This window comes from Nycticebus coucang, chromosome X (genome assembly GCF_027406575.1).
Source record: "Nycticebus coucang isolate mNycCou1 chromosome X, mNycCou1.pri, whole genome shotgun sequence".
In the NCBI taxonomy this organism is placed as follows: domain Eukaryota; kingdom Metazoa; phylum Chordata; class Mammalia; order Primates; family Lorisidae; genus Nycticebus; species Nycticebus coucang.
The window spans coordinates 18987038-19001001 of NC_069804.1; the positions used below are offsets into that span (position 1 = coordinate 18987038).

At 37.0% G+C, this 13964-nt stretch overlaps 1 protein-coding gene across 7 annotated transcripts in view; it reads right to left on the bottom strand.

The window, feature by feature from the left end:
- Nucleotides 1-13964, bottom strand: part of RPS6KA3 (ribosomal protein S6 kinase A3) — a 135453-nt gene that overhangs the window by 44849 nt on the left and 76640 nt on the right. For all 7 annotated transcript variants that reach the window (XM_053579805.1, XM_053579803.1, XM_053579802.1 and 4 more), the window contains 3 exons: nucleotides 4123-4203; nucleotides 3294-3373; nucleotides 2611-2717 (listed from right to left, as the gene is read on the bottom strand). In XM_053579805.1, the coding sequence (XP_053435780.1) occupies nucleotides 2611-2717; nucleotides 3294-3373; nucleotides 4123-4203 (268 nt within the window). The remainder of the gene's footprint in view (nucleotides 1-2610; nucleotides 2718-3293; nucleotides 3374-4122; nucleotides 4204-13964) is intronic.

A 13964-nucleotide genomic window follows, 5' to 3' on the forward strand; every position in this document is an offset into this window, starting at 1 on the left:
GGACATTACTTATACCTTCTACAGCATATGTATTCTTTAAAGATAACTATGCCCATACTTTGTTTCTGATAGAAAAATTCAACTGTATCATTCTTAATAGTTACTTTTTCAATAATTCATAATTATTTTAATAATTATTTTAAATCGTTTTTATTATAACAGAGTTCTAGCTAAAAGAATCTGTAGAACTCCTAACATAAAACATTTGGCCTAAAATTTAAATTTCTGTGTGATGGTATTTACTTGGATTATTTACCAATTAAATATTACTTCAATTTAATAGCATCATTTAGTTTTAGACACCTATGTGATCTGTAAGTAATCTTACCTACATTTGATCTTATTCAAGCCTTGAGACAGGGCCCATGCTTTATATGTACCATGACCAATGCTAACACAATAATCTAAAATAAATATATTCAATTAAATGACATTAAAAAGTAACACTGATTTTTTCTTATGAACGTTTAATTTATGTTTATAGTAATTTTTTCTTCTAATGACTATATGCTTGAATATTTATTCTCACCAAGAATTTTGTGTCATACTAGTTAAAAGTTGGGAAAATAATGAGGAAAATTTGGGGAATAAAAGACAAAACATATGACATCTAAAACCCAAAATGTATGAAAAACAAACACAAAATATAAAAGTATGATGATATCGAAATGCTCACTTTAAAGTTTCAGAGGAGAATTTCCTCTATTTCCTGTCTCAATATATAAATTTTGTACATAACATTTTAAAATAATATTCAGCATTCTTGATAGGATGGTTATATAGCTCTGAAAAGATAATAAGAACCAGTGAAGTGTATACTTTAAATGGATTATTTTGTATTGTATGTGAATTACAACTCAAGAGAGCTGTTTATTTTTTATGTTCTTTATTTATTGAGACAGAGTCTCGCTATGTCACCCTCAGTAGAGTGCTATGGCATCACAGCTCACAGCAACCTCAAGCTCTTGGGCTTAAGTGATTCTCTTGTCTCAGACTCCCAAGTAACTGGGACTAACGGTGCCCACCACAATGCCCAGCTATTTTCTTTTTGTTGCAGTTGTCATTGTTTTTTGGCAGGCCTGGTCCAGGTTTGAACCCACCAGCCCTGGTGTATGTGGCTGGTGCCTCAGCCACTGAGCTATAGGCGCAGAGCCAACAGAGCTGTTTAAAAATAGTCCTGATACAGCAAGCCTCTTGCTTATATTCTTAAAAAAAAAAAAAAACCTCTCCTACTCAGTAGCAGAGAAACACTGACAAATTAAAACAAAGAAATATGTACAATTTAAATAATAACAGCTTCTTGAAGAAGATCGATATTATAAAAGCTGTGGGAAATTTGTTCAACTCACACTTAAAATTTTAAAATATGTGGAGAAAAAAATTTTCAATAAATGATATTTGGGGGAAAGGGTTAGCTCCAAACCATCCTTCATACAAAAAAAAAAAAATCTAAATGGAGTTAAAAGTAAAAAATAGAAGCCATAAAGTTAAAAGAAAAATATCAGACCCATGGGATTGACAAAGCCTTTTAAGAATGAAAGTAAGGGAAGAAACCATAAAAAAAAAGACTGACAGATCTGAGGAAAAAAATGTGTAGGTTAAATAACATAAATAAAAGTTAGGGTGGCGCCTGTGGCTCAGTCGGTAAGGCACCGGCCCCATATACCAAGGGTGGCGGGTTCAAACCCAGCCCCGGCTGAACTGCAACCAAAAAATAGCCGGGTGTTGTGGCAGGGGCCTGTAGTCCCAGCTACTCGGGAGGCTGAGGCAAGAGAATCACTTAAGCCCAGGAGTTGGAGGTTGCTGTGAGCTGTATGATGCCATGGCACTCTACCAAGGGCCATAAAGTGAAACTCTGTCTCTACAAAAAAAAAAAAAAAAAGTTAAAATTAAAAGACTGGAAAATGATATTTGTAATATATGTCAAATGGCTAAAATTCTTAATTTTTAAAGTTATCTTATAAATCAATGAGAAAAAATAACATTTTAAAAGAAAAATGGACCAGGTATGGTGGCTCACGTCTATAATCCTAGTTCTTTGGGAGATGGAGGTAGGAGACTCGCTTGAGACCAGGAGTTCAAGACCAGCCTGAGAGGCATGACAAGACTCATGTCTACAAAAAACCCCAGAAAAATTAGCTGGGCATGATAGTGTGTGCCAGTAGTCTCAGCTATTTGGGAGGCTGAGGTGGGAGGATTGCTTGAGCCCAGGAGCCTGAGGTTATAGTAAACTATAATGATATCACTACACTCAACCCTGGGCAACAAGACCAAGACTGTGTTGATATATTATTCCTTTAACAAAAAAATAAAATAAAAAATAAATGAAAAATGAACAAAAGCCATGAACAGAAAATTGACACAAAAATACAAATTACCAATAGATTTCAATCTTTAAAGTTAAAGGATTCACATGAAGACAATATAATATGTATTGGTTAATTGAGATTTAAAAAGTATGAAAATACATAGTGTTAGCTGAGACAGTGTAGCACAAGCCCTCTGATGTAATGCCATGGGAGTTTTATTGAAACTCTCTTTTATTTTTTACAACCTACTAAATAATTAATTATATTACGCTGTATTCAACTTAGTAGCGTGATTCCTTACTTTTCTGGTTTTAAGTCTCTATAGATTATTCCCAGGCTATGCAGATGATCTAAAGCAAGTGCAAGTTCAGCCAAGTAGAATTTGACATCTTCTTCTGTGAACATCACCTAAAATAAAAGAATAATTTTTCTCTCTTTATTTTGTCTGTGTTCTTTATAAATATTCAAAAAAATTATAAATATGTTAACTATACATAGCTATAGCTACAATTTGGTCATGAAAGAATTTGCAAATTACAAAAACAGACAACCAATCACTTACTAAATACTAACTATGTGCTGTGGGAGAAATAATTTAACATTTTGCTAAGTAACAACTATATTCAGGTTATGCCACTATTGTCCCAGCACAGTAACATTTTAGAAATGAAAAATGATCTTTAAAAATGCATGCTGACATTCCACTACTAATTGTTTAATGATATTTTGTTGATATATTATTCCTTCTGAAAAAACTATAAAAGCAGCAGCATTTAAGACAAAGATAGTTTACTTGTTAATTGAAAGTCCTGCTTTCAGAATAAATTCAAAGCATTGAAAAGAACTCTTTTTGGCTTGGATTCTTCACCGTAAGAATCTTATGTCACTAGAGAAAATACAATAAATATAATACTGAACTATAACAAAGCTTTAGTTGAAACAGGATGCATATAAATAGATTAAAAATAGAGATTAATTATATACCTCTTTGGATAAGCGTGTAAACAAATCTCCTCCCCTGAGAAAATCCAAAATAAGATACAACTTCCCTTCAGTTTGAAAAGCTGAATGAAGAAATGAAAATTTCCATTTAATTCACTGTAATTTATTTTGTTTAGGCTTCCATTAGGCCATTCACAAATGAATATTTTTAGCAAATTAATGATTATGTCATACGTCTAAACTTATTTTAACTCAGAAGAAAACCACTGATTTCTCTTAGTTTCCACATGGAAATGTTAAATGCAGTATTTCTTATGAAACCACTAGATTTTCTACAGGAATACAATAATTCTAACCATGTGATCCATAAGAAAAACTCAGAGCAGAAAAAAGACCCACTTAACCATAAAACAAAAACCATGCCACTAGCTACAGAAAAAAGTGAGGGTTGGTTTGATTTAATTACACATAATAAGAATTGCCATATTTTTACCCACTGAGAAAAAGCACACAGCTTTGGGAAAAAGAATGGTGAGAATAGTTTTAGGACCTTGACATTGGGATCTTTTTTGCCTTTAGGTTGGGCTAATACATAGACTACAAAATGTTGGCACATTATAATTAATTATTATAATAAAAAGCAATGCTTATCATTACCTGTTCCTATGGTTACTACTCAGAAACTAACTTTATAATGTTTAAAAGAAACATAAAGTAAATGCAATAGAAGTTTCTAAAGTTTGTTTAAGTAGTAATAATGGTTTAATTTCTAGACTTGCTAAACACATAAAAATATATATTTCTATAAAGTAGTATAGCTAAATGCACTCAGAGAGTGGAGGGTGAGGTGGGAGGTCATTTACAAACTTACCATAATGCAACTTGACAATAAAAGGATGATTAACTTCTACCAAGATATCACGTTCCATTTTTGTCCGAACACGGTCTCGTACTATAAAAGAGTGTGGATATGCTACATTGTAATATCTTTCAAAGATAATCTTTAAAACATATTCTTTTTTGTGCCTATATTAAACAAAACTTTGCTTATGTCCATAAAAATATGAACTTTTAATTTATTGCTCTTTCATTTATAAAATATATCTTTTATGATATTATATAACCAAAAGAAGTCATACATATTTATACAAACCATGCTTTTTTTTTTGCAGTTTTCTTTTGGCCAGGGCTGGGCTTGAACCCACCATCTCCAGCATATGAGGCCGGCGCCCTACTCCTTTGAGCCATAGGCACCCACAAACCATGTTTTAAAGGTGAAAAAAAAAAATAATTCAGAGAACACATCAGGTGTTGGGTTTAACATGTATAAGTAGTTTATAGTTTTGGAAAATGGCAAAAAAAGCATGTGATTTTTAAGAAAACAAAGCATCTTAATTAAATAGTAAAAAACAAAAAAAGAGAATAGGTTTCAACATCCCTACCAGCCCTATCAACTCAATTCAATGAATATTCATTAAGCATCTATAAAAATGTGGCAGAAGTGGTGAGGAATGTATATGCTCAAAGAGGCCTATTTCAAGGGAGGGAAGAGAATATAAGGGAGAGAGAAGAGATACTGTATATAGCTAAAAAAGCAAAGGTTTTGGAGTTATATCTGAATTCAGATCTGTGTAAATCTTGAGCAGGATACTTATTTAAACTCTCTGAGCCTCAATTACCTCTCAGTTATACAATGGGGATAACACCACTGTACCTTTGAGAAGTGTGTGATCATGTGAGATAAGGTATGTACCCTGAGAGCTTGGTATGTAAGAGATATTTGATTAAATGGTAGCTGTCATTATTATATCCAAAAGTAGCACCACGAATATGATTAAAGATAAAACAATTTATTACCAGCAATGAGTAGTACAGGAATTCAGAGAAGAGCAACATGGGTTTTACTTGCATAGGAAAGCTAGAGCAAAGAGGTGGGGTTAGGGCACAAGCTTTGACTTTTCAAGTGGAATTTAGATGGGTGGGAAGGCTAGGGCCTAGAAGAGAAGAGTCCAGGCATGGAGTACCAGTGCAATCAAAGACACAGAGGCATTAACAATGAATAGAAAGGAACCAAATCAGTGTGGAAACAGAGCTTTGTTACTGATGAGGTGATGTAGGGAGGATCCAGATTCTTGACAAGTTGGGATGCTAGGATGAATTTATATTTGATCCTGTCAGCAACCAAACATTTCCTGAGCCAAGTCTACATGCTAGGCACTAGGGATACAAATACAAATAAAATCATCTTCAAGAAGCTTGTAATCCAGTGGAAATGACAGATAAGTAAATAAATGATTAGAACTCATTTTGGGAAATATTCTGAATGGTATGTATCAAAGATTAAAATAGAAAAAATGGGGTGTAACCACAGCACTTTGGAAGGCTGAGGTAGGAGGATGGCGTGAGATCAGGAGTTTGAGACCAGCCTGGGCAATAAATTGAGACATTTTCACCCCCCGCCCCCACCCAACACACACATTAAAAAAAAAAGAAAAAGAAAGAATGGGAAACAGAATCTTTTTGAGGTGGTGGGGACAGGAAGAAGGTTGAGTTGGTTTCATTTTCAATTTATGGTGACCACAGATATTTAAAATATAGAAATAAGACTTCTGAAGAAAATGAAGCAGCTAAAAAATACCCTGTTTTTGCCATTTTACTGGTTTTCCATTCCTCAGTGGGAAATTTCAGTGCCACTGACAGCAAATGGGTAAACAGGGATAGGAATTAATTGTTCTCAATGTCTATACAGCTGTCTTTTAACTGACTTAACTCGTTAGTGTATCAAATTCAATATCAGTGTCTGACTTAATTATCTTGTCCTATCACTACAACTCTGGTATCTTCCTTATAATGTCTGACAGGTCCTTTCTATTTTTTTTGTGAATAAAATTCATCACCAGGGCCTGTTGATAATTCTGTTCCAGTCTAGTCTAAATTTGTCTTTTTTCTATTGCTACCCCATAGTTTTGGATTAGTTTCTATTAACCTCAAAGCTGATTCCAAATTTCTACCTTTCAATAAGTACAAAGCTTACCATTTAAAAATCACTCCCCTGTTCAGTAAGCAGCAAAAATATCCACCAATATGTTTATTATATATTCTTCTATTATTCTACCACACTGAAAAGAACAATTATTTGGGAATTAAGAACTATAGTTTAGTGGCTATACTATTAACTAGATAAGATACTTTAGTGAAATCATTTCATCGCTCAGGGACTTCCTATTTCCTCCTGTACAAAACGAGGGGCTAGAATAAGAGGATTTTCTTTTGTTTGTGATTATCCGGTAAGATAGTTTTCTTTCCAACATTTCCTTATACATAACACTCACTGATAAGACTTTGTTTAGCTGATAATAAGCACTAGGAGTTTCCCACTAAAGAATTTCTTCATTTTGTTGGAGGTGGGACTTGTGTAATAATTCTAATTCTGGTTTCTTTTGATATGTCAAGACCTAGTGACAAATATAAACGGTTTTACAATCAGAATTTTGATTAGTATATACTAGTTCAGAAGAAGGTATATTTTATATTGGCCAACTTGTAAACCCTAAATAGAATTTGTTAATACTGACTTATGCTGGCAAAGCAACTAGGTTCCTCTGAAATAATTTTTTTTAATATAGTAGTTACTAGATTTAAACCCTCCTTTGAACACAAGAGTGAACAAGAAGAAATGCTGTGGGCGGTGCCTGTGGCTCAGTCCGTAAGGCGCCGGCCCCATATACCGAGGGTGGTGGGTTCGAGCCCGGCCCCGGCCAAACTGTGGCCAAGAAATAGCCGGGTGTTGTGACAGGCGCCTGTAGTCCCAGCTACTCGGGAGGCTGAGGCAAGAGAATCGCTTAAGCCCAGGAGTTGGAGGTTGCTGTGAGCTGTGTGAGGCCATGGCACTCTACCAAGGGCCATAGGGTGAGACTCTGTCTCTACCAAAAAAAAAAAAAAAAAAGAAGAAATGCTGTGTTTCTAGGACTATGTATTAATAGTTTTAAGCAGTGGTTTACAGAGCCTTTTAGGATAACAGACCACTTTAATAGGACAGAAGTCCCCATTAATTTGACCTAATACCATTGACTTCTATCTGACCCAATTTATTGCATTAATAGGAATTTTAAAATGGAAAGAGGCTTCTGATTAAACATGGATGTTTTACTTATTACTTTCTTCCAAACTCCCACTGAAATGACAATAATGGAAAAATTATGCATAAACTCACGAAGCCAGGAAGCGACATGAGAGGAAGTAATAGCACAAGATGAGTAAGTGGTATCTAACAAAGAAGACTAAAGAAAGCTAAAATATAAGCTGAACAAAAGGAGCCAGTGAAAAATAAGCAAATTCTTGCCTTGGAACCCCCTCTAATCAGCTTTTTAGTACCTCACTATTAAAGCAGAAAAAGATGGCAAAGGATCCCCAAGCACTTGTGTTTGGAAATGAAAACATAAAAATAAACAGAAAAAAAAAAGGAATAAAGGGAAATAAAGTGAGAAACAGAAGAAAAAAACAACAAAATTCAACCTTGTAATTTATATCTATTGTGAGAGCAAAAATGATATGATACCCATGAAATAAGAACAAGAACCTTTACAAAGGGTGGGGCAGGAAAAAGAATATGTACCCCCAGCAAATAAAGTACAAGGAAAGGACTAGAAGTAGAGACAGAGCTCGTAGATAAAAAGACTTAGAGATATCAACCAATTGCAAACTATAGCCCTTATATGTATGGATCTTGATTTAAACACATTACATAAAGAAAACTGAACCGTAACAGTAGGGACAAGCAGAAATTTGAACACTGAGTAGATATCTGTATGTTAATTTTTTAGGCATAATATCAGAGTTGTATTATTTCTTTAAGGAGTCTTTACCTTTTAAAGATCTATACTAAATAAGTAGGTAAGATATTATGCAATGTCAGGGATTTGATTCAAAATATCAAGAGGGGAAGGAGAATATACATTTAAAAAGTCAATAGAGGCTGGGCATGGGAGCTCATGCCCGTAGTCCCAGCAATTTGGACGGCCAAAGCAGGAAGATCACTGGAGCCCAGGAGTTCAAGAACAAACTGGGCAACATCGTTAAGTCAAGAACAAACTGGGCAACTTCGTTTCTATAGAAAAAAAATTTTTAACTCAGGCAGTGCCTGTGGCTCAAAGGAGTAGGGCGCCGGCCCCATATGCTGGAAGTGGTGGGTTCAAACACAGTCCTGGCCAAAAACTGCAAAAAAAACAAAAAACAAACTTAAACTGCAAAAAAAAACCCAAAAAACAAACTTAACTCAGCTGGGCCTGGTAGCACATGTCTGTAGTACCAGCTACTTGGGAGGCTAAGGCAGGAGGATTGCTTGAGCCCAGGAGTCTGAGGTTGCAGTGAGCTATGAAGATAGGTGATGAAAGTTATCAGAAAACAGAAAAAAAGAACAAGATAAAAATGGAAAATAGAAGGGGTATAAAGAAAGAGGAGGCCCAACATATTCAAAAGAATAGCAGTTACAAAATGAATAAATGATATAAAAATTTCCCAAGACTGAAATGTATTTCTAGGTGGAAAGAGACCACCTCATATCTGATATGATGAAGAATTTTAAAAACCCACTATAGGCTTGGTGCTTGTGGCTCAGCAGCTAGGGCACCAGTCATGTACACCAGGCTGGCGGGTTCAAACTCAGTCTGGGCCTGCTAAACAACAGTGACAACAACAACAACAAAAAATAGCCAGGTGTTGTGGTGGGCGTCTGTAGTCCCAGCTACTTGGGAGACTGAGGCAAGAGAACTGCTTAAGCCCAAAAGTTTGAGGTTGCTGTGAGCTGTGACGCCACAGCACTCTACCGAGGGCGGCACAGTAAGACCCTGTCTCAAAACAAAAACAAAAACAAAAAACCCACTATAGGGGGAGAGACAAGATGGCGGACTGAAGCCAGCTTTCAACAGAGGCTCCCGTCCAGAAGGAGAGTTAAGGGACAGGAATTTAGTAAGTATCCTGGTGGATTTGAGCCGCACCAAGAGAGAAGGTTGAAGAACGCACATCAACACCGCTGAGGCAAGCTGTGATCACAAGGACGCAAACAAAAGCAAAATGGCTCACTTCTGGATATTCTGAAGCCACACCCCGTCTCCCTGGGCAACCAGAGGAGGCCACCAGTGAGCAAAGGATTTGCCTGATGCTGCTCATAAACCCGGGAAGCTTCCAGGGCAGGGCCTACACAGAGAGGTAATCGGACACAAACCTTCAGCAGCAAAGACGTTTGAACTCAGAACAGCCCGTCTTCTGTAGGCGATTTTAGCAGAAACAGAGACAGAACCCCGCAAAGTTGTCTGTTCTGTTCTGTTCTGTTAGCAACATCAATCAGGGACGGGGCTAAGCCTGAGTGAACACCTCCCTCCCACCACCTGCATCAAGCACTCAAAGATGTCAGGCCCCATCTCCTCCTGCTAGATAGCAGCAGACTGCAGGGGCCTGGCAGACTTCCTTGCAATTCAGGCAGGTGCAAACCCCTGGAGTATCTGTTCACTACAGGCAACTGGGTTAGCCATCTGCAGAGATACCAGTGACTGGGTCGAACGGAGGGGCAAAGTGGGGAAGGAGACATCAACTTTCCCAGACTGATCTATTTGCTAGTTGGCTCCTCCTGACTCCACGCAGAACTGGAGTAAGCCGTATCAGAGGAGTCACCAGACCCCTGTGATCCAGTTCCCAGAGACCTCTTGAACTCTCCCACCCGACACAGGTGCTGATTGAGACAATCGATTTGGACCTTTTGAACTGAACTAATAGACTGAGGACTTTTCAGGCGGTGCCCTGGGTATGCGGTTGTAGGAAGGTTTGATATTCCTTTTACAACTGGTGCCAGAGGTGGGCGGGCGGGGTGACTTAATTGCTGGTTTTTCCACACAGCTGAGACTTCAAGCCAGAGTAAACGTTACAATAGGATCGAACAGAAACCAGCTGAAAACAAGACAGAACCACTTAGCCCCACCACACAAGACAGGGCCCCAGTTTCTCAGGCCACAACACTATACAGGCCCTCGATAAAGCCCCAGGGGAAAAAATCAAAGGGAGTAAAATAACCATGGGGAGGAATCAGCAGAAAAACTCTGGTAACATGTTAGAATAGATCAACCCCCCCCCAAGAAAAGATACGGCAGATGTGATTGAAGATCCCATTCCTAAACAACTGGCTGAGATGTCAGAAATCGAATTCAGAATTTGGATTGCAGACAAGATTAATAAAATGGAATTAGGAATTCGAGGAGAAATTCAAAAGTTGTCTCAAGAATTTAACGAATTTAAAGACAAAACCACCAAAGACTTAGACACACTGAAGCAAGAATTTACAGCCCTGAAATATATGAAAAATACAGTAGAATCCCTCAGCAACAGAATGGAGCAAGCAGAAGAAAGGATTTCTGACACTGAAGATAAAGTCTTCGAATGCTCCCAATCTCTCAAAGAGGAAGAGAAATGGAGAGCAAAAACGGATCACTCACTCAGAGAACTCTCAGATAATTCGAAGAAAAGCAACATACGAATAATTGGGATTTCGGAGAATGATGAAGTGGCCTCGAAGGGCACAGAGGCCCTTCTGCATGAAATTATGAAAGAAAAATTTCCAGACATGCCTAGAGATTCTGAAATTCAGATAGCAGACAGCTTCAGAACCCCAGCACGATTCAACCCCAATAAGTCATCCCCAAGGTATATCATAATTAGCTTCACTAAAGTTAACATGAAAGAGAAGATTCTCAAAGCAGCCCGGCGAAAGAAAACTATTACGTACAAAGGAAAGAATATTAGAATAACTGCAGATCTCTCTGCTGAAACTTTTCAAGCCAGAAGAGGGTGGTCATCAACTTTTAATCTCCTAAAGCAAAATAACTTTCAACCCAGGATCTTGTATCCAGCTAAACTGAGTTTCATTTATGATGGAGAAATTAAATACTTTAATGACATTCATATGTTGAAAAAATTTGCCATAACCAAACCAGCTCTTCAGGATATTCTCAGACCTATCCTCCATAATGACCAACCCAATCCTATACCACAAAAGTAAACTCACTCAGAAACTTTGAATCAAACTCCAACTTCCACACTGGCGAAAGGATTAAAAATGTCCACTGGACCTTTGAAAAACTCGATACCCAAAATTCCACCAGACTTATCAATACTCTGCATTAATGTGAACGGCTTAAACTGTCCTCTAAAGAGGCATAGGTTAGCTGACTGGATACAAAAACTCAAGCCAGATTTTTCTTGCATACAAGAGTCACATCTTAACTTAAAAGACAAATACAGACTCAGGGTGAAAGGATGGTCATCCATATTTCAGGCGAATGGTAATCAGAAAAAAGCAGGTGTTGCAATTTTATTTGCAGATACAGTAGGCTTTAAACCATCAAAAGTAAGGAAGGACAAAAATGGTCACTTCATATTTGTTAAGGGTAATACTCAATATGATTAGATCTCAATTATTAATATCTATGCACCCAACCAGAATGCACCTCAATTTATAAGAGAAACTCTAACAGACATGAGTAACTTGATTTCCTCCAACTCCATAATACTCGGAGATTTCAACACTCCTTTGGCAGTGTTCGATCGATCCTCCAACAAGAAGCTGAGCAAAGAAATCTTAGATTTAAACCTAACCATTCAACATTTGGATTTAGCAGACATCTACAGAACATTTCATCCCAACAAAACTGAATACACATACTTCTCATCAGCCCATGGAACTTACTCCAAAATTGACCACATTTAGGTCACAAGTCTAACCTCAGTAAATTTAAAGGAATAGAAATTATTCCTGGCTTCTTCTCGGACCACCATGGAATAAAACTTGAATTGAGTAACAACAGGAATCTGCATACTCATACACATGGAAGTTAAATAACCTTATGCTGAATGATAGCTGGGTCAGAGATGAGATTAAGAAAGAAATTGCCAATTTTTTGGAACAAAACGACAATGAAGACACAAACTATCAGAACCTCTGGGACACCGCAAAGGCAGTTCTAAGAGGGAAATTTATAGCACTGCAAGCCTTCCTCAAGAGAACGGAAAGAGAGGAAGTTAACAACTGGGACATCGCAAAGGCAGTTCTAAGAGGGAAATTTATAGCACTGCAAGCCTTCCTCAAGAGAACGGAAAGAGAGGAAGTTAACAACTTAATGGGACATCTCAAGCAACTGGAAAAGGAAGAACATTCCAACCCCAAACCCAGTAGAAGAAAAGAAATAACCAAAATTAGAGCAGAATTAAATGAAATTGAAAACAAAAGAATACTACAACAGATCAATAAATCAAAAAGCTGGTTTTTTGAAAAGGTCAATAAAATAGATAAACCTCTAGCCAACCTAATCAGAAAAAAAGAGTAAAATCTCTAATCTCATCAATCAGAAACAACAAAGACGAAATAACAACAGACTCGTCAGAAATCCAAAAAATCCTTAATGAATATTACAAGAAACTTTATTCTCAGAAATATGAAAATCTGAAGGACATTGACCGATACTTGGAAGCACGCCACCTTCCAGGACTTAGCCAGAATCAAGTGGAAATGTTGAACAGACCCATATCAAGTTCAGAAATAGCATCAACTATACAAAACCTCCCTAAAAAGAAAAGCCCGGGACCAGATCGTTTTATGTCAGAATTCTACCAAACCTTTAAAGAGGAATTAGTACCTATATTACTCAACCTGTTACAAAAGGTAGAAAAAGAAGGAAGACTACCCAACACGCTCTATGAAGCAAACATCACCCTGATCCCCAAACCAGGAAAAGACCCAACAAGAAAAGAAAATTATAGACCAATATCACTAATGAATATAGATGCAAAAATATTCAACAAGATCCTAACAAACAGAATCCAGCAACACATCAAACAAATTATACATCATGACCAAGTGGGTTTTATCCCAGGGTCTCAAGGCTGGTTCAATATACGTAAATCCGTAAGTATAATTCAGCACATACACAAATTAAAAAACAAAGACCATATGATTCTCTCAATTGATGCAGAAAAAGCTTTTGATAATATCCAGCATCCTTCATGATCAGAACACTCAAGAAAATTGGTGTAGAAGGGACATTTCTTAAACTGATAGAGGCCATCTACAGCAAACCCACAGCTAATATCATATTGAATGGAGTTAAATTGGAATCATTTCCACTCAGATCAGGAACCAGACAAGGCTGCCCATTGTCTCCATTGCTTTTTCAACATTGTAATGGAAGTTTTAGCCACCGCAATTAGGGAAGAAAAGGTGATCAAGGGTATCCATATAGGGTCAGAAGAGATCAAACTTTCGCTCTTTGCAGATGATATGATTATGTATCTGGAAAACACTAGGAACTCTACTACAAAACTCCTAGAAGTGATCAAGGAATACAGCAGTGTCTCAGGTTACAAAATCAACATCCATAAATCAGTAGCCTTTATATACACCAACAACAGTCAAGTTGAAAAAGCAGTTAAGGACTCTATCCCATTCACAGTAGTGCCAAAGAAGATGAAATATTTGGGAATTTACCTAACAAAAGACGTGAAAGATCTCTATAAAGAGAACTATGAAACTCCAAGAAAAGAAATAGCTGAAAATGTTAACAAATGGAAAAGCATACCATGCTCATGGCTGGGAAGAATCAACATTATCAAAATGTCCATACTACCCAAAGCAATATATAATTTCAACGCACTCTCTATTAAAGCTCCACT